General features: G+C 39.5%; 1 protein-coding gene across 2 annotated transcripts in view; it reads right to left on the bottom strand.

Annotated features, from left to right (window-relative positions):
- AHCYL2 (adenosylhomocysteinase like 2) overlaps positions 1-20,985 on the bottom strand; it is a 167,465-nt gene that overhangs the window by 31,439 nt on the left and 115,041 nt on the right. The window contains exons 2-4 of one of the 2 annotated variants that reach the window (XM_049641827.1): positions 12,402-12,513; positions 3,635-3,778; positions 2,872-2,972 (exon numbers count right to left, since the gene is read on the bottom strand). In XM_049641827.1, coding sequence (XP_049497784.1) covers positions 2,872-2,972; positions 3,635-3,778; positions 12,402-12,513 — 357 coding nt within the window. The remainder of the gene's footprint in view (positions 1-2,871; positions 2,973-3,634; positions 3,779-12,401; positions 12,514-20,985) is intronic. The other variant, XM_049641828.1, reaches the window with a different exon arrangement.

Raw genomic sequence — 20,985 nt, 5'->3', positions numbered from 1 at the left:
TCTGGCTCTTTGCTGTCAGGGAGCAGCCTGCTTCAGATCCTCTGTCCCCCTCTCTCTCTGCACCTCGCCTGCTTATGCACTCTCTCTCTCTCTCTTTCTCTCTCTCAAAAATAAATAAATATTTTAAAAAAGAATTCTAAGTAAAGAGTGCTAGCTGTTAGGGCTCAAACAGGAGTGAAGGCAGGTAGGAGTGGAAGGAAGACAGAGCTTAGAAGCTGGCTTAACCTGACTTTCAATCATGACTGTTTAGAGAGAGTAGCAAAGGAATCTGGTTATTAGAAGGAACCAGGGAAACATGCCTAAAAAATACAAATAGATCCAAGTCTATTGGAAACATGGATAGGAAACCATTAACTAACTATGATAGTTATTTCTGGAACATGGGATCATAGGAGACTGTCTTTTTACGTTACAGAGTATGGTAATGTTTGAGCATTATAAAATGAACATTAACTCCTTTTGTAATCAGAAAAAGAAAACGGAGATTAAAAACAAAACAAGGTAAAAATTCCTTTGTTATTATTATTTATTTTTATTTTTATTTATTCGTTTTGAGGGAGAGAGTGTGCGAGCAAGGGAGGGGCAGAGAGAGAGGGAGACAGAGAATCCCAAGCAGGCTCCACACTGTCAGTGGAGAGCCCAACTCAGGCTTCGAACTCACAAACATGAGATCATGACCTAAGCCGAAATCAAGAGTCACATGCTTAACTGATGGAGCCACTCAGGCACCCCTGTGTGATTATTTGTTTAAAGGAAAAAGAAAAAAATGTGGGGAGGAAACTTTGAAATAATATTAAAACTGGTAAACTAATTTTGATTACTCCATTCAAGAGAAAGTAGAAGGGAGCCTTGAAAGGTGGTAATGTTTGGTGACCCAGGGGGTAAAAAAGAAACTAGATACAATTTAGAAACATGAGACAGTACAGAAGCACTTACTATTTTAAGCCACCACACTGAAGTCTCATGTCACTGACTAGGGAAGCCCAAAAAAGATTCCAAGAGTGTTTCTGCCTTGATTTATTAGTCTGTAGCTCCAAAAAGAGACAGCTTTTCAATTTATTATATTAATTTTGGGTAATCAAGGTATTTTTTTCCTTAGAGAACATGTAATATGGAAACGTCTCATGGTAAAGATCATAACAGTAGCTGCCTGGGTCTTAAGGACTCTCTTCTGTTCTTAATCAGGAATGTGGCCATATAAATAAGTGTCATGCTTCAGGAGACACTCTGTTGAAAGCCGATCTAACCATACAGATGACCTGAGTCTTATAAATCATATAAATGATTTCAGACCATTTCTCAATACACCAATTTCCTGTAGTGTTTTCATTATGGTTGGCAATTCAATCTCTTACGTCTTTGATGATGGCTCTGAGTCAGTGATTCTCAACAGAGGAGCTCTGGAAAACTGCGGGGGCATTTTTGATCGTCACAATAGTCGGGAGGGGAATGCTACTGGCATTGAGTGATCAGGACCAGAGATTTTGACATGTCGAAAGTGCAGGACAGTCTCTTACAACAAAAACCATGCCACATTTAGTGCAGTTTTCAAATGTTCCGATGAAAGTTCACAAGGGTGAGAAACCTATTTATAATGATCTAAGTTTAGAACCTTATTCCACCTTACACATTAACCAAAAATACTCTTGTAGTTTTAATACAAAATAGTAATAGCTTTCCCAGGAATGTAACACTCGTGTAAATTAAGAGCAAACACACACTTGTTATTGTTGCTGTTCAGAGATTTATAAAAAGTTTATAGTTTATTATAATATGATTCAGAAAATCATATAATTTGGCAATGTCACTCTGATGCCTTAGAATCAGTAACACATTTCTATCTACATTTGTGGCATTCTCATTCAAATAATGCTATGAGGAAATACAAATATCTGAGTATTCCACTATACTTGTGCCCAAGCATTTACATACGGAAATACACATTATTTCTTTATAAATTACTTTTCCTCTATTCCTCCTTCATATTTCAGTTAAGATTTTATATTGATTTTTTAAAAATTATATGTACTGAGGTATGTTATGTTTGAATTTCATTTTAAGATAATACAGAGGCATTGCAAAAATATGTTTTATAAAGAGGAGACACTGAATCTGATAGGGTTAAGAATCACTAGTCTAAATCAATCATGGTAATCCCAGTCCCCTTGCCAGGACTGGTGGGCCATGGCTATGTGACCCTGTTCTGTTCAATGACACATGATGGAATATCCTGGAAGACTTCTGGGAGAGATTTACTTGCTTTTGGGGGAGAAGAAGAAATGGTCCTTCCTACTCTTCATGTCAGTCTGTGATGGCTTAAAGAGCTGTAATCAACTTGCTATGAGCCTGAGAATGAAGTAAGCAAGTGAAAAGGGAGCTCCAAGAAAATTACAGATAGATGAAACTGGAGCCTTGAGATCCTAAATTTGAAGTCCACCTTACCTCTGAACTCCTAGCTATGTAATATAGTCAGTTCCTTTAGGTATGAGTCAGGTTGAATCAGGTTCTTTTACTTGCAGCTGAAAGCAATCTAAGAGAGTTGCCTTATGGAAATGACATTGGAAGGCAAGACACGGGGAAGCAGTATAGCACAGAGAAAGCATAAACTTGGGAGTCAGATGAATTGAAGTTCAAACCTGGATTCTATGATTTTACTTGCTGTATAACCTCAGACAAATTACTTAAACACCCTGAGCCTTACTTTCCTCGTTTGCAAAGTAGAAACAAGAATACCTGCTTTACATGGCCATTACAAGGATTAATGACTTAATACTTGTTAAGCTCTTAACCTACCGCTTGGCATTTTGCAAGCACTCAATAGCTGGTGGCTATTATTAACTATTATTATGTGGAGAAAGAAAAAGGACTCACAGCAGTCTGAGCAGTGATGTGTGTGCAACCCACAATTTTGGCTCCAGCCAAAGGTTTTTCTCCTTGAGCTCTTTTCCTCAAAGCCATCAGTGCAGGCATTTCTGAAAAGGCACAATACATACACAGCGCTATTAGAGAGGAGGGAATGAGAGAGAAAGAATAAACAGAAGAACTTATTCTCTTAAAGTAAGATTCTTCCCCCGGTCAGGTTGTTAGATTGGGTTCCTTAAGGAATCAAGACATTGAATCTGATTTTTCTTTTATAATAGGCTTTCAGAGGCAAATTCTCCAGAGTTCTGACTCCCCATCTCCCAGTCTTACTCATCCATTCTCTCTGCCTTTTCCTGGTATAGGGGTTCCTTATAGACCTACCAGAGTACACTCCTTCCCCACAGTGTTCCCTAAGTTCAGATTTCTTTTAAGTATTCTTTAAAACCATTCCTTTTTTTTTTTTTTTTTTTAGATTTATTTATTTACTTTGAGAGAGAGGGCAATTGGGGGAGGGTAAGAGAGAGAAAATCCCAAGCAGGCTCTGCACTGTCGGTGCGGAGCCTGACTCGGGGGCTCAAACTCACGAACTGTGAGATCATGACCTGAGTGGAAATCAAGAGTCAGACGCTTAACCAACTAAGCCACCCAGACACCCCTCTTTAAAACCACTCTTAAATTTCACAAGCAACTAGACCCCAGGACATAAAAAGGGATTAACACGGACAAAAAGACACGGGCAGCATGAAAAAGAACAGGTGCTGGCTTTCTTTACCTTGTTCAGCGATTTCAATTTCTCTTCGTCCAAACTCTGCCTGTTTGATGTTCTTGACACAGAAGTCACTGCTTCCCTTAGAGTTCTTTTGCTGCTTGTCCCTGGGAGATGTCTCATCATCAGAGCTATCTGTATATGAAGCCGCTGAAATGACAGATAAAAAGCCTTCAGGGAAACAAATGGCTTCCTCTGAAATTCTACACCGTGGGGTGAACTGAGGCTTCTCTAGTCATCCAGCACCATACAGATGTACACCTAAATGGTAGGCACCTAAATGGCACCATGGAGCTGGGTCCACCACCTCCTATGGAAAGTGCTATCCACAGGTCAGAAAGAGGAAGCTGAGAGAGGTTGCCAAAGACGTTCCCCTTGGATAGCATTAACTACCCAGGGCTAATGATCTTCAGAACATGAGGTCCTTGGATATGCAAAACGAGAGAGGTTACACCATGGTAGCAATAGGTTGAAGTTCTTAATGCAAGATCATGGTCATTAACCTATGGGTTTCTGGGATCCTAGCTGCCCTTTTTGTCTGCTGCTTAGATGCCTGATGTAATTTGTGTTTTAGTACAGTAATTGAACAGATAAGACCTAGAAAACAAGGAACCCATGGGAAAGTAATTAAGAACCACACAAAAAGTGTTTGTCTGACATAACAGAGCTTTCTTTTCAGAACTCGCTCTGATGAGGCTGAACTATGCCTGCAGACCCAATTAGATATTGACAATGAAGTATTCAGTGTGCTCTCCCTTCTTGCTGGCCTCAGTGGATCCAGCAGTAGGCATTTCAGGTTCCCAAAGAAGTGGATAAATCCTCTTTTGGTATACTAAAATGCTCTGATGATTAATCCATTTAGCAGTATACGCTAGAGGGTGGAAAGTCTAAGGCTTTTGATTGTGGCTAACAGGCAGCTGCTGCTGCTACTCACATGTTTAGCTGAGGTCTTTTCAGTTTTAAAACAAATCTGTAGTTGCTAATCATTTGCTAGATGATTTAATTTCATTCCATGACTTATGTTTAAGTTTCTGAGGATAGTTTCTTCCTAAGTAGCCCTCAAGGTTTCTTGTGGTTGTCGTGGTGGTGTTTGTTTGTTTGTTTGTTTTAAATGTTTATTTGTTTTTGAGAGAGAGAGAGAGAGAGAGAGAGAGAGAGAGAGAGAGATAGATGGAGGGGTAGAAAGTGTGGGAGACACAGAATCCGAAGCAGGCTCCAGGCTCTGAGCTGTCAGCACAGAGCTGACACAAAGTATGAGATCATGACCTCAGCCGAAGCCATAGGCTTAACCAACTGAGCCACCCAGATGCCCCTTGTGTTTTTTTGAGGGGGAGGGGAGGTTGGGGGATATAAAGCTCTATCCATAAAGCATTACATATCTCTCAATGGGATAAGAAGTATGTCCATCACTTGTAAGGGGAGAAAGCTGCAAATGCTCAGAGCTCCTAAGGTCTATGGTGCTCTGATGTACTTACATCCAGAGAATTATGGCATTTCTGGGATTTCTTAGCAAAGGATCTATACCTGGGAAGGCTGTAAAAGGCAAGTCTGACCTTGCCCAGCTAATCGGGCATGGCACGACAAGATGTTTGGGCAGCAGGGGCCTGAGTGTCTCTCTTGGAAATGGAAAACTGCCCTAGAGCAAAGTCCTAACACGAGGCAACAAGAATGAACATGGGCGCCAAGGGAGGTGAGGGAATTAGTAAATCCCCAAAGAGACTTTGTTCTTGAAAGGAACTAATCAGTATAAAAAGTCTGTGGTTCTCCCTCCTCGGGTGAGCAAGAGTTCAAAGTACCTTTGGCAACAGAGCCCAGAAACAGCTTCCTGGGCAGTCATCTGTTTCACTAGTCGATACTCCGAAATAGCTTATGTGTTAGAGGCTTAGGGGAGCAGTGCTTCTACCACCTGAGAGAGGAAAGGCAGTGGCCATCCCTAATCTCGATCATAATTTATAGTATAATCACTTTTGAAGAAAGTGTTGACATTCAGAATATCCTGAAATTTCAAATCCTTTGACAAAGGCATGACGATTTCTATGTTCCTCAATGGCCATTTAAATATAGTGGTTACGTGTTCTGGGGTCAGACATTGAAGCCTCAGTCTCTGTTTCTGGGTATATAAAATAAAGGCGTCCCAGAACCTGACTAACAGAATTAATAGAATTAGTTAATAGATTAATAGAATTCATTCATGAATCCAATCATGCACACATTCAGTTGTTCATTCAACAAATTTTTATCACATTATCTACTATGTCCCAGGCACAGTCTAATTCCTGGGTATATAGAACAAATATGGCTGTCTTCATCTTCATGGAGTTTTCAGTCTAATGGGTGAGTCAGTCAGACATGAAATGACTCATTTCAGAATTAATTAGAGTTTTTCTTTTCCTATGGTTGTAATATGTATTATGAAGCAGATTGTAAATTGGAAGACATGACTTGTCAGAGTCAAGTTGTTGAGAAGATTAAATGAGATAATGTAAGTAAAGTGCTAATGCAATGCTTGGTATAAATTAAATACTGAATAAATGATACCCGATATTAGTGTTGGCTTTTGCATATATTTTTAAGTCAATACCAGAAATAACATCTTTAAAGGTTCTTACTCAGCTTCAGGATTTTTAAGTTTTATTTATTCATTTTTTTTTTTTAATTTTTTTTTTTCAACGTTTATTTATTTTTGGGACAGAGAGAGACAGAGCATGAACGGGGGAGGGACAGAGAGAGAGGGAGACACAGAATAGGAAACAGGCTCCAGGCTCTGAGCCATCAGCCCAGAGCCTGACGCGGGGCTCAAACTCACGGACCATGAGATCGTGACCTGGCTGAAGTCGGACACTTAACCGACTGCGCCACCCGGGCGCCCCTATTTATTCATTTTTGAGAGAGACAGAGAGTGAGCGGGCGAGGGGCAAAGAGAGAGAGAATCCCAAGCAGGCTCTGCACTGTCAGCACAGAGCCCGATGTGGGGCTCAAACTCACAAACCATGAGATCATGACCTGAGCTGAAACCAAGAGTTGGATGCTTAACCGACTAAGCCACCCAGGCGCCCCATCAGCTTCAGGATTTTGAATGGGAAAGGGATGACATACATACAATATTATTTATTGTTCCTTTTTTTTCTACCTCTGTCATCTACTGATCCAACCAAGCAGCAGGTGGCTGGCTGGCAATGATGAAAAAGGTTGAGACAGAGTCCTCACTCTACCCAGAATAGCATTCCTCTCCTTTGCCTCTCTAGATTCTAAGGATGAGTCAGGGTAAAAAACAAAATAAAACAAAACAAACACAACAAAAATAAGCACCAAAATTTCCCCTTAGGAGAAGCGCTCCAATTTTTGGCTTGAGTTTGCCTTCTATCTCAAGAAGAAATTATTATGCCACCTCCCTATTCTAAAAAAAAAATTCCTCAAATACCGTATTTTATTTTCTTCACAGTAGTCAACTGGTTATAGTTAGCTCAATCAATGTTTTTATTTCAGCCACAATGGATTTGTTTTCAAAGAGTCCTTTACACAGACCTGTTATCAGGTGAGAACCAAAAATATCAGTTGTCTAGATGGTACTAATATGTGAATGCAAAATGGCTGACAGACCCAGATCAAGAGAGTATTACTTCTGCAAACACAGTGGAAAGATTATTCTGAACTAGCATGACATTTGTTTTTTGAATCCATACTTATTTCTGTCACTATATTTAAAGTAGCACATTCACTTTAATATTTGAGACAGTATTAAAGGTTTCTTCCCAGGAAAATTTAGAGAAAGCCAACACACGTGTATACACATGCTTGCATAATTTGTAAAGTGTTTGTAATTGTCACACTCTGAAGACCAGAGCTATAATTCAATTAAAAATGAACAACTGATCATCAAGGCAATAATCAACTGAAGCACAGCCTAAGACCTTAGCTCTAGCTTTACCTCTAATTGGTTGTGACCAATTCTCAATTTATCCAACTGTAAAACAGGGAGTATAACAGATGTTCTCTCTCCCATACTCCCTCTTTCCCCTAACTACCACCAGAAAAACCTCATGAATAAATGAGAGTCAAAAAAGGGTTCAATTTCTACATAGAAAAGTTATAATAAAGTATAATATAACTTTACCACAGGGTGTTCTCTTGTTTCATGATAACCCAGAATCAAAACATAACTTGATGAATCACTAATCCATAATCTATCCCATAGAACATGCATACACATATGTTCTATGGCTCAAGCCTGATTAAGCCTTACCTCCTAGCAGCTGTGACATTGTAGGTTATTGCTAGAAGAAGCAGTCAGACTCCCGGATGAATTAGTCCTATTAGACTATTTTAAGTCAGACAATGCCTCTTAGGCCCAATCTATTCATTTGGTAATGGAAATAACAGTAGGGACCTGTGTGTCAATGTGCAGCAGATTTCACTGATGAATAACACTCTAGAAATATGTGAAAAGCTATGTTAGCAACCAAAATACAAACAAATAAACAAAACTTTGTTACTTGGAAAAATCTTAAAATGCTTTATAAGTGTTATAAGAACCAATTATGAACTAAGGGACTTCAGCTTTCCTTTCTTATCTTTAACCAATTAACTCCCTGTAAAGACAGCTTTTTCAGAAATAGATCACTGAGAATGGTTTGATTTTGAAGAAAAGCCTCGTCTATTCGTCTGTTTTTATGAGGTTTTGTGCTTAGGGAAAGAGTTTCTAGACGTCTGTTACTTATAAACACTTTCAGGAAAACGCAGGAATTTCAGGAATTGAAGTAGCCTTTTTCAACCTGGGTTCCACCAGAATTAAGCCCTAATGCATTGAAGCATCCATCAAATGTATCAATTTACTTCTATCCATCTAGAAGTGTACTAGTTGTGAACCATCCTTTGATAGCTGAGAAAACAGTCTCTCCAGTCCTCTTCTGTGTTCTGTGATTCTGATGAGGAACCTTGGTTGAGAAAGGCTGGTAGAGGCTTCTAAATGAAAGCATGGCAAAACTTGGCACTAGGATCTTTAAGTAGGGAGAGTAGGCCATAGACTACCCAAGCCTCCAGGTAACTTCAGCAAAACAAGCACTCTGGATAGGAAGGTACATTTTTTCTGAAATGTCATAAGTCTTCTGGCTGTTCACATACAGAGTGTGGGTATATCAGACCCATATGGTATATCAGAGGGTATATGAGGGTATATCAGAGACCTCAACAAGAATATAAAGTATATGTCTGGGGACACCTTTCATCAGTATTTATTTATCAAACACCTCTTAGGTTAAACATTTCTAAATGCTAGGAATAGAGCAGTATAAGACAAAAATCTCTACTTTTATGGATCTCATATTCAAGGAAGGAGAGAAAGACAATAATAAATTAGTAAAATACATAGTAAATATATCAAATGCTGTGGAGAAAAATTAAGGAAGAAACTTTGATAGGAAATGTTGGGTGGGGTGTTTGTACAATTTTAAGAATAGCCAGAATAGGGCTCAATGAGAATGTGACGTTTAGTTAAGAACTGAAGGAGGTAGGATACCCAGCTAGGATATCTTAGAGCACCCCAGGCAAAGGAAATAGCAAGTGCAAAGGACTTAAAGCAGGGAAGTGCCTGGCATATTTCGAAATAACACAATAGTAGTAAGGAGCCACTAATATGGCTGGGGTGAAATGTATAGCTGGAAGAGGAGGGAGGTTTGGGAATCTAGCGATGTGACTAGAAATGTAATGGGAGGGTAGAGGGCTGTGTAGGCCATTGTAAGATCCTTTAGCCTTTACTCAGAGTGAGACTGGGAAGCCATTGGAGGGTTTAGAGCAGAGAATTGATATGACCTGACTTATTTATTTCCGGAGAATCAATCTGGCTCTAGTGCTGTGAATAAACTATATTCATAAGCGAGGCAAGATCAGAACTCAGGAGCTCAGTTTTCAAGACATGGGAGGTTTGAGATGCCTATAAAACATCAAGTGAAAGGACTGGGCAGGCAGTTGGATACATGGATCTAGCGTATAGGGGAGAGATTTGAAGTGGAGATAAAATCTGAGAATCAAATGTCAATACATAATATTTAAACCTATGAGACTGCATGAGCTCATGTGGGAGAGTATAAACAGAGAAGTGATCCAGAGACTGATCCTTGGGGCTCTCCAATGTTAATTTCTGTAGTCACTTCAATGATAATGTATGCTGAAAATGGTTCCAAGTTTTTATTGACATGCATTTGCATATCATCCTGTATCTGGAAAGCTGTGAGTCAATTTCATTATTCCTGGTTTTCGTTGATAGATTAGGAGCTTTTTCTGTAGCACCTCATATAATTTCTCATTGCCTCTGTTATCAACATCACAAACTACAAGAGTTTTCCAGGATCACACAAACAAATCACATAGGGATCAAAGCCTAGAAAATTGGTCTCTCCTAACTGCCAGTCCAGGACTTGCTAATTGTTCATGTGAAAAAACAAAAACAAAACGAGGTAACCGTGTGTCTGAAACAGCTGTAAAAGAAACAAGCATCATCTTCGGTTTCATTTTTAAAGCACCGAGTTTATGGAAATAACACTTCCTATAGATTGTTTCAGATCATACCTGGAATATTAAAGTCATAGGCATATTTTTAAAAGGATACTTCATCTGGAATATATCCAGATGAGGATAGCCACGACAATGGGATGCCCTGAAAAGGGTGACTTTTATTTCTATGTAAAATCATTAAATTCCAAGGATTATATAAGAGCTTATCAGAGCTAAATGACTAGATAAAGCAAGAATCACCCTATCATCTAAAATGCTCCCAAAGAAGCCAGATGGCCATTTGTCAGGGATACCATCAAGGTAATTCTAGCATCCAGTGGGAATCTGAATAATTGATCTTAAGTTCTTTTCTTTTCTTTTTTTTTTAATTTTTTAAAATTTTTATTTATTTTTGAGAGAGAGAGAGAGCACTCAAGAGTGGGGGAGGGGTAAGGGGTGAGGGGGACAGAGAATCTGAAGCGGGCTCTGTGCTGACAGCAGAGAGTGCAATACGTAGCTCAAACCCACAAACTGTGAGATCACGACCTGAGCCAAAGGCAGACACTTAACTGACTGAGCCACCCAGGCACCCAATCTTAAATTATTTTATATCACCAGAATATTTTGACTCCATGCTCCTGAATTTAATATCTTTAAATGGATATATAAGGTTGGCAATTTTTGAGTAGTTCAACTTAAAAGTCCAAGTTTTCCAGAGTGACATCAGTCAGTATCACTCTCTAATGAGATATACTAGGCAACTATGTGTTCACTTAGAAACTGAGGAGATCAATCACACTTTCTAGGTAAGTATTTATTTTATAAGTACCCTCCTTACATACAGGGGTTCAGTAGAAAGGCAGGCATTGGTTTTCTCTGCAGGAACACAATTGGAAATGTGGATCTAGTGTATAGGGAGGAGACTGAGCTGGTGTTAAGGTTTAGTACAGTTATTGTTTAGTATCCATCTTTAAACAATATGCACAAACTTACAGTCTAAAATTTTAACCACCATTTTATAATTCACATTTCACAATTATTTTGGTTTCCAGAGTTATATTTAAAAACATTTTTTTCAATGTTTTTTAATTTATTTTTGACAGAGAGACAGAGAGTGAACAGGGGAGGGGCAGAGAGAGACGGAAACACAATCTGAAGCAGGCTCCAGGCTCTGAGCTGTCAGCACAGAGCCCGATGTGGAGCTCGAACTCATGAACTGTGAGATCATGACCTGAGCCAAAGTTGGCTGCCCAACCAACTGAGCCATCTAGGCGCCCTGGTTTCCAGAGTTATATTAACTGGTTCATGAATTTTCAACACTGGCTATTTCAGCAGAATAAGACAGGTACACAATTCGGTATCTTTACACAAAAATCCATAGGGATTTACTTCATTCCATTACAGGGGGCAGAAGGGAATAAAAAGAGAAATGTAACAAGTGTAAATAACAATCTACCCAACCTAAAAGTTTCCCAAACAAGCTTTCTTCAACTTTACATAACAAATACTACTTTCCTATTTGTGTGAAGAACAAATAAAATTTGAGGTCATGATGAAAAATTTTTAAAGAATATTACTATTTATAATGTGAAGAGATAACTAGGGCAAACATTCAGCTTCCTACTATATTCCAACGGAAGAGCAAAATAAAATAGCTCCTTATTAGATCAGATACACACTAGGCATTGTTGCACAAATGGCCGATGCCTTCGAGGGGTCCTACGTGGTAATAACTCATCTGGCATTAAATGATATTACAGCTCCACAGCCCGTATATTTGAATTAATGCCACTGCAAAGGAAGGAAGGAGTGACAAGCAATATAATGGCATAGCTTAGAAGAGAAGGCAAAGGGCTCACTGGAACTAGGGCTCACTTGAATGTTTTCATTGTTTCTTAGGGCAATTAAGGTTTCCCTCTTAATTTGCAAGTACTGGATGGAGGGATGGGGAACTCCTCTTATTTTCAAAGAACGGAAAAAAACATGTCTTTATACATGCTGTTCAATGAAGGTCATCAATGAGTTACCTATGCCCACCCTCTGAATAGATCAGAATTCAGTTTTGTTATTCACCCTCTTCTGCCATTGTTGGAAGAAGAGACCTCCATTAGGCTCCACCCTGAATCCTCAAGAGGAATCCCAAGATTCCATCCAGAACCTTGGTCTAAATTTTGACTGAGAGTCAAAGTGTTTATTCCAAAGCACAGGTTTGGATGGACAGGAGGGCCCATTGATCATACTTAATTAGCCTCCACGGGTGGGTCCATAGCAGCTCAGTACTCACCTGAGCTGTAGCTGTCAGTAGATGACTGAGAAATGGAACGAGACAGAGAGCGACGTCCAATTTTGGTGGGACGTTTGTTGAATTCTTGTTTCTGGTCAGCAAATTGGATCTGCTAAGAAAAAGAACTCTAGTTATATAAAAGAAAACAACCTTCATTTTGAGATAGCAGTTCAAGGCTTGCATTACAGGATCTTACCTTCCTTTGCAGTTGATCTGATTGTACCAACCCATTTTTGGAATGTTAAGATTTTTTGGACTGAATGATTTTTCATTCTTTACCTACTATGTTTCTATCAAATTTAAATCTTTGATCAACTCTCTGGCCATATACCTTTAAAATAAAATTGTGACCAAAAATAAAAAAAGAGAGAGAGAGAATGGAATGTTCTGGTTAAAATAAATTTTTAGAAAGTTGAGTCATATTCCTTTCTATAGTTTCACTGAAAATTAAAGCTGGAAAGAATCTTTGAGACTATCTATCCTAATATTCATATATCTAGATGAGAAAACTGCAAAGTACAGAAAGGCAAAGTGACTTCAGATTTTAAGAGTCTCAGGAAATGGGATGGTATAATACAAAAAAAAAAAAAAAAAAAAAAAAAAGGCTCTCCACTAAGAACTTCTGAAGCTGCATTCAAATCCTGATTATACCAGTCATTAGCTATGTGATGTTGGTCAAGGTGTTTTGTGATACTCATTTTCTCATAAATACAGCAAAGACAAAAGTACTTACCTCACAAGGTTTAGAGAGGGTTAAATGAAACAATGCACATAAGCTGTTAAACACAGCAGTAGATTCAATAAATCCACCCCCTGACTTCTACCTCTGTAGTTCACTGTTCTTATAACTCTTACGGGTAGGCACTCTAGCTTTTTAAAAGCTTTCTAGAAATGTATTAATTGGCTTTTCAATTCTAATAAGTATAGTAAACATTAATTTATTATTTTTAATGTTGGGTGTCATAGAATACCTACAAGCCACAGGATTGATCATCTATTCATTATAACATAACAGATGTAGAAGACAGGTAGATGACTGGACTGAATGTATATAGACAGCAATACTCTGGAGGTTGCATTTTGGACCAATACTGATGATTTTCTTACAATTTTATCCCTTTCGCCTACTGTTGGAGGTTCCAGCCGACACTTTATAACACTTTACAAATGAAAGTTCATATAGTTTATTCAATAAATAACTTTTCTTCTTTATCCTTAGTTGAATGTTTGTATAATTACATGGGTTATTCTGGATCCAAGGTGGAATAGAGGCAGGAAGGATCAACAATCTCACAACTACCTTTCATCATAAAAAGATGGTTCCCTGGGGCACCTGGATGGCTCCATCAGTAGAGAGTCCAACTCTTGGTTTCGGCTCAGTTTATGATCTCACGGTTTGTGAGTTTGAGCTCCATGTCAGGTCGGTGCTGGCAGTGCGGAGCATGCTTGGGATTTTCTCTGTCTCCCTCTCTCTCTCTGCGCCTCCCCCGTTCTCTCCCTCTCCCTCCAGATAAATAAATAAACTTAAAAAAAAAAAAAAAAAAGATGGTTCCTTGATGGGCAGGACACAGACACAGCATACCAGAATGAAAGCAGTGACTGACAGCTAGTATTTCCTGCAGTTAGAGGCAACTATTGGGTTATCTGAATAGTGAGACAAGGACACTAATGCCACACTGAATTAGCTTAGCATGCCTATTTTAGGGAAATTCATACCATTTTCATAGCTATACCAACAAATGAAGCTTGTGTTAGTACCTTAGAGTTTGCAAATTGTTTTTAGTAATAGGAAAATTCATTGGATCAGAAGCTCTTTGCAAGGTGAAAAATGGCAAAATTCATCATTTTGCTAAAGTAGCAATTTATCGCAAAAAGATAAAGTGCTCTTTCTATGCACTCCCATGGGAACTTCCCTGTACTCCTCCTAGTCCAGCACTTACCACACTGAATAGAAGTATCTATCTGTATCCTGGAGGCTATAGATTTGTAGGCACAAATACCTGACACACGGTAGGTAATCACATGCTAAAACAATGAACCTGAAGTAGCCTATTCTAACTTCACTGTCTGTACTTGGTTGGATATTAAGTAAATGTAAGCCTAAGCCAAATCTAAAGGTAAAAGAATTTTTAGCACAAAAAAAAGCTGGGCAGGGGAAGGTGGGTGAAAAGATGGGGAGGGGGATAGCAGTCAGGCTGAAAACTCTGGCTTTCATTGCACCACCCTGTTCAAGACTATGGTGTCATTTTTCTTTTTCTTTCCTTTTTTTTTTTTTTTTTTTTTTCTCCCAGAGGCCCATCTAGGAAAAGGAGCAGTAATTGACTTTCCAGAGGCCAGGATGAGTCACTAACTTCAGCAGTGCCTCCTTTTAAGAAAGTAACAGATGAACCCTGTCTCAGATATGTTAACAACCCCCTCCCACCCACACACCACTAGAGGGGGCCGGCCACTCTGCTTCTCTAGATTTGTAGGATCACGGGTGGGGGGGGTGGGGGGGTGGATGCACACCACGTTACCCCAATAACACTAAACCACGTAGCTATCTGGCTGCTCATCTTCTCAATCCAGTTTCCCTAAGCAGAGCTGTCTTCTCTATAGTCTTCTCCATTTACAGTAATTCTTCCCGCACCAAAGAAGGTCTTTTGGCACCAAAGAAGACTAGGCTATGCTGGCGTTCTCCACTCAGAAAGGGTCCTCAGTCTTGTTTACTCATTAGACACTGACCTCAATTTTAAGACAGAAGAATATTAGAAAGAGACTAACCACTTATACAGAATGAGATGTATTCTTTTCCCAAGAAATATATCTTTTTCTGACAACCAGAACACATGGCTTAAGTAGGTCATCCCCGGTGCCCCATTCTCGATTCTCCGTAAATGCCATTACATTCTTCACTCAACAGTTCACCTTGTGATACAGTAATCTACCCACCCCGGGTAGAGGACTCTGGTACCTTCTGAACCCCTAACTCTTCTACCTTGTCCGAAATCAGAGTCCTTTAAGGTAACCCTCCTTTTCAATTTCAGAGAGAACTGCCTAATTCCAATAAGCAAGGGAGGGAAAGAGTGTTGGGAGAGGAGCAGCTCACCTTATGCCAGAAGCAGGGATGAAAGCAGCAAAGGAAGGAAAAAGCAGCTGGCCTTTTACAATAATGGCTATGGCAGCAGCAAGCCTGCTAAATAGGAGCTTAGCCTCACCTGGGCTTTAATCCCAGAGTTGCCATTGACAATGTATTTCTTCTTGTTGCTCAGCATAGTGACATTACCAGCCCTACTGCCACCTCTCTGGTCCAGGGACCCTTGTGGGTAGGCCTTTAAACTTTCCTCATCAGCAATTCTGTTGGCTCTGGTTCCAACTAGCTTTTTTTTGGGGGGGGGGGAGGTACCCTTCCCTGGAATCCCTGAGGCAGCTCCAACAACCCCTCCAGCAGTAGAGCCCAATTTAATAAGGCATTTCTGTTGTTAGTGGCTCATCAACCATTCCTAATTCTCGGAGCTGTTTTGCTTTTATTTTATTTTTCTCCTAAACACCTAATTACACGGATCCTCTGACCTCTAAACCTTAACAAGTCCCCTGACAAGGCCCAACTTGCATGCGCATAACAATAGCTTATTTATATAACCAGTGCACTTTTTTGCCTACTATAATTAACTTGCTAATTAGGTTCCTTTTTAACCTTACCTCCTCCTTTTCCGTGTCAGATGATTTTGGTTAACCTAGTCTCATTAGAAAAAAATTAACTACAGAGCCACTAAAACAATGAGGGAATTTATTAAGAAGGTAAGGGAAGAAATGGGGCCAAATGCTGAGGCAGCCTCTACTCTACACCCGGTAGGTATCCTTGGGTTTGTCAGACTGAGGACATTGCTTTCAGCTATGACGCCAAGGAAATCAACTTTCTCAGACCGTTGCTTTACTCTTAATTGTGCATCTTTTATACAGGTTTTGACCTACGGTTTCTAGTCCCAACTCAAGATTGTTGCTGATTAGGTGGTGCTTTTTTCAGTTTTTCAAAAAACTGTGTGTTTCATGGGAAGTGTGACTACAAAGGAGAATTTCCTATTTCCTCAGAGTTCCCAGAATCACAGTGACCTTGTTACATACCAAATAAAGAGTCAAATGAAAGGGGCAAGAATCACACTATTTATTTGTTGATTTCTGAAAGGGACCCACTAAATAGGAAAGCCACATTCAACTGTATGTTACAGAGACGGGTGGGAATGTGATCTGAATTCTTCCTTAAAAAAAGAGACTGCTTATTGAGCACAAGAAAGAACGTAAAATGGTAGATTCTTTTTTTAGGATAATCTTTATTTTGAGAGAAAAGGTCTCTGGAAGGATGGAATAAAGAGAGAAGGGCATATATTTATTAAGTTCCTACAAAATGTACATTGCCCTGCGTATTTGTTACTTCTATCAAGCAGCATAAGAATCTTACAAAGTCGACATCATTATTCCCATTTGACAAATTAGGGAAGTGCAGCCCTGCGAGAACAAATGATCTGCTGGAGGTCTCACAGCAAGTCAGTGATGGGACTGGAACGGGAGCCTGTGTTTATGACAGAGCCAAAGTTCTTCCTACTACACCACACCTTATGATATTAATCAGAAGATCAAAAATTCCCCTGGTCCTAATCCTAGGTGTACTAGCTCCACCCCATTCCTCTTGATTTATCTTTAAATTTATTTTATTTCAAATGACGCTTTAAACTTACTTTCTTATTAGATTGGGTCTCAGAAATTATATCCCACATGATCTTGGGAGCTCTGATCAGACCACAGTTCTGAGATGGCTGATCATAGCCATTGAATATGAAATCTAACAGCCATTTAATTGACAACTTTGCCCAGTGTTACTACCAAAAGTTGAAAGAGAAATTAACTGAACTCAAATATGATATTCACCATCACCCATGACAATCCCGATCTCTCACTCATAATTTCAGCAGATAAGACAGACTAGTCTTTTTCTGCTTACATGATGAATCCCTAAACTTCTGCTCTTCCTAGTACACTCTCAGCTGGTTCTGGATTTTCCTCACTCAGGTGAAAGGGAACTTGTTGGTCCATTGCTTAACTGACTAGACCTGAGTCAGAGGTAGCTGCAGATCTATACTAAATCCAACTAGAAGACATTTTAGGACACTATTACCGACAGGAAAAGCCTTACCACTTAACAAGTTTATCTAACAAAGTAGTTCTCAAACGTTAGGTGCATCACAATTACCCACAGGGCTTATTAAAGGGCGCTGCTAAGCCCCATCCCCAGAGTTTCTGATTTAGTAAATCTGGGTGGGGCCAAAGGTTCTGCATTTCCAGCAAGTTTCCAGGTGATTTAATGCTGCTGCTCTGGGACTACACTTCAAGAACCATTGCCCTAACACTTTCTCCAAGCATGAATAAAGCAGCCCTAATGTTCTTGACTTTCTCCTAGGCCAACCATTTTATTCTGTGACTAAACCATGGAGGCATATTCATAGGCATAAAAGAAAAGGTTACTTGAAAGGTCACAGAATAGTATGAGGTGATCCTTTCTTTATACCCAACACAGGATATAAAGAGAACTGGGTCTAATTCTGATTTTCACAATTTAAGGCTATTAAGAATAGATGGTTAATACATTAGGAAAAAATAGGACTCATGGGGAAGACAGAAGATCTATTTACCCTAAAGAGGATCAGGCCAAGGGAAAACAATTCCTTTTCAAATACATAAGGCAGTATTACAAAGGATGATCATCAGTGGTTCTATCTCCATTTCTTACTATTTCAGCACTTAACACTGGCGGTAATAATCCTCATTTGTAAAATGGGAACAATAATGTCTACTTTGCCTACGTCAAATGTGCACTGAGGGAAAAAAAAGTACATAAGAGGGTTTTGGAGACCACATAATGATACATAGGTACAAAATATTAGCATCTCTATTCTTGTAGGTCAAAAGCTCTTCACCTAGAGTCCATGGATGTCTAGACCACCACCCCCAACACACAATGCAAAATTGTGTGTGTGTGTATACTTTCCTGGGGAGAGGGCCATAGTTTTCATCGGTTTCTCAAATGGATCTCTGCCTTTAAGTGTCAATTCTGACCCACAGTTATAGTCAAGCTACCTCTACCAACAGGTGCCTTAGAGGTTTTCGTTGCACTTCCAAGTACACATAGTTCAAGCATTCTTAGACACATCTCTCTCTTCCAAGCCAAATGAGCTGCCTGAACAGATTCTTCACCTATAACAGAGAATATTTCTAGCCCAAAGAAAATCGGGTAACCAGCTGGCTGGGTACTCAAGAAAGTCAATCAGATTTCCCATGGAAAAGTACCAAGTACCACAGACAGTTTAGATGGGAGGAGGAAACACTAAAATGTAAAAACTTAACAAAAAGGTTACTGCTGATCTCCATACACATAAAAGGAGGTATTTCACCTACCAGCTGAGACTATAAAGGTTTCTCAAGGGAAGTAAAAACATTAACAAGAGTCTTTAAAAGGATACGTTCCCCAACCTTCTAGCAGTAAAATTCCTGAACAAGGCTAAAAAATCTTTCACATGGAAGCAGCTGAGGAGCAAAGGCTCCAGAAGTTTTCCAGGGACTGATACAATGTTAACTTGAAGGTCTACCTCATCAATTATCAAGATGGGGGTTCTTCGAACTTCATCCTGGCTTATTTCCCTGCTGGGAGTCAGAGATGTGAGTACTGTCAGCGGCTGTGGTCTGAGTCCTGTTCTCTGAGGGGTATGCGAGTCCCTTATTGCTGGCGATCATTAATAAAGGAGGACACGTTATGATGCACCTCCTCTGCTAAATTTTCCTCCTGAAGGAAGGTTTGAGAGCCTTGTAATGTTTCCTTTGGAGTCAAGGACGGTCTCAGTGGAAATTTCACTACATTAATATATAAACTGGAACATGAGTCAGACATTTGGTTAAAGCCTTCTTAAATTGAAATTTGGACCCAACATGGGAGATGGCTCCAGGGTTTGCTCTTGGGGATTAAAAAGCACTCTAATATTTCATAGGCAAGGTCTCTAGGCAATATGCACTAGAGGATGCTCAGTGGCTCACCTTGCTGGCTAAGTGGCTATCAGTGGCAGCCTAATGAAGTACTACTTCCAGACTAGGTCAGGAATTAATGACTTATGTGGTATCTGAAAGAAAGCCTCAAGAGGTTAATCTTTGGCAAGGAAAAGATAGACGAAAAACTGACAAGGCCCTCCTTACTCTTTCTTGCTGTTGTTAAAACATTTTTGCTGGTCAGAGGTATTTTCCTGGGGCCAAGAAACGAGAAATGCTGTATTGAAAACAAAGCAGAGTTGTGCTTTGTTAAAGAATGTCTTCTAAACGTTGGACAGTCCTAGATCAAATCCCTTAAAGCAATAGTCACTAACGCTTTTAGAACAGTTTTCTTGTTCCCATAAATAAAAAGAAGTAAAGGTTTGGTAGGAGCTCCTTTGGAGAGGATGTACTGAGCAGATAAAAGAGTGAGGACATTACGAGAATAAGAGTTATACACTAACCCTCAATATAGTAACTCTGTAAAACATTTACTGATTCTGAGTTGATGCACTAATGTTTATCGAACTCTTCTGTAATATTCCTTTATAGAAGTACCAAAGTTTAATATCTGAATGTGGCCCTTCCCCAAAGAAAACCAAAATTCTTGCTCCACTTTCTTATTATTGGCAAGTGGCTGGAGATTCAAATACAAACTTTTTTTTTTTTTAATTTTTTTTTTTCAACGGTTTTTATTTATTTTTGGGACAGAGAGAGACAGAGCATGAACGGGGGAGGGGCAGAGAGAGAGGGAGACGCAGAATCGGAAACAGGCTCCGGGCTCCGAGCCGTCAGCCCAGAGCCCGACGCGGGGCTCGAACTCAGGGACCGCGAGATCGTGACCTGGCTGAAGTCGGACGCTTAACCGACTGCGCCACCCAGGCGCCCTCAAATACAAACTTAAAATCCAACTAGAATTATTATGTGAATACTTTCCATCAATGTTAAAACACTACATTATTTGATGTAAGCCTGTGAATGGGTAGGATTTCTTTCCATTAAACATTTTAACACGGAGCACAAGGTTCTGAAACAACATTAAGAACAACAACAGCAAGGCGCGCCTGGGTGGCTTAGTCGGTTAAGCGTCCAACTCTTGATTTCAGCTCAGGTTCAATCTCATGGTTTGTGGGATAGAGCCCCGTGTTGGACTCTACACTGACAGTGCTGAGCCTGCTTGATATTCTCTCTCTCCCTCTCTCTCTGCCTCCCACCCTCAAAATAAATAAACTTAAAAAAAAAAAAAAAAAAAGAACCGCAACAGCAATAACCCCAACACAAAAAATAAACAAGAGTTGTGACAATGAGAGTTGAAATGCAGGCTCTCCAGGGCCTTTGTCAGGCTTACTATATACTCAGTCTCATTACTGATGGTTATTTCTTTAAGTCCATAATTCCATAAACACTGAAAAGAACTTAGGGTATGTTATATATATATTCTAACTAGTTTTCCATAGGGAAATTATATATATAGATAGATGATATAGATATAGATATAGATATAGATATAGATATAGATATAGATATAGATATA

Source organism: Panthera uncia, chromosome A2 (assembly GCF_023721935.1).
Source record: "Panthera uncia isolate 11264 chromosome A2, Puncia_PCG_1.0, whole genome shotgun sequence".
Taxonomy (NCBI): domain Eukaryota; kingdom Metazoa; phylum Chordata; class Mammalia; order Carnivora; family Felidae; genus Panthera; species Panthera uncia.
The sequence above is the reverse complement of the archived record's forward strand: the minus strand, read 5'-3'. Positions and strand labels throughout refer to the sequence as shown.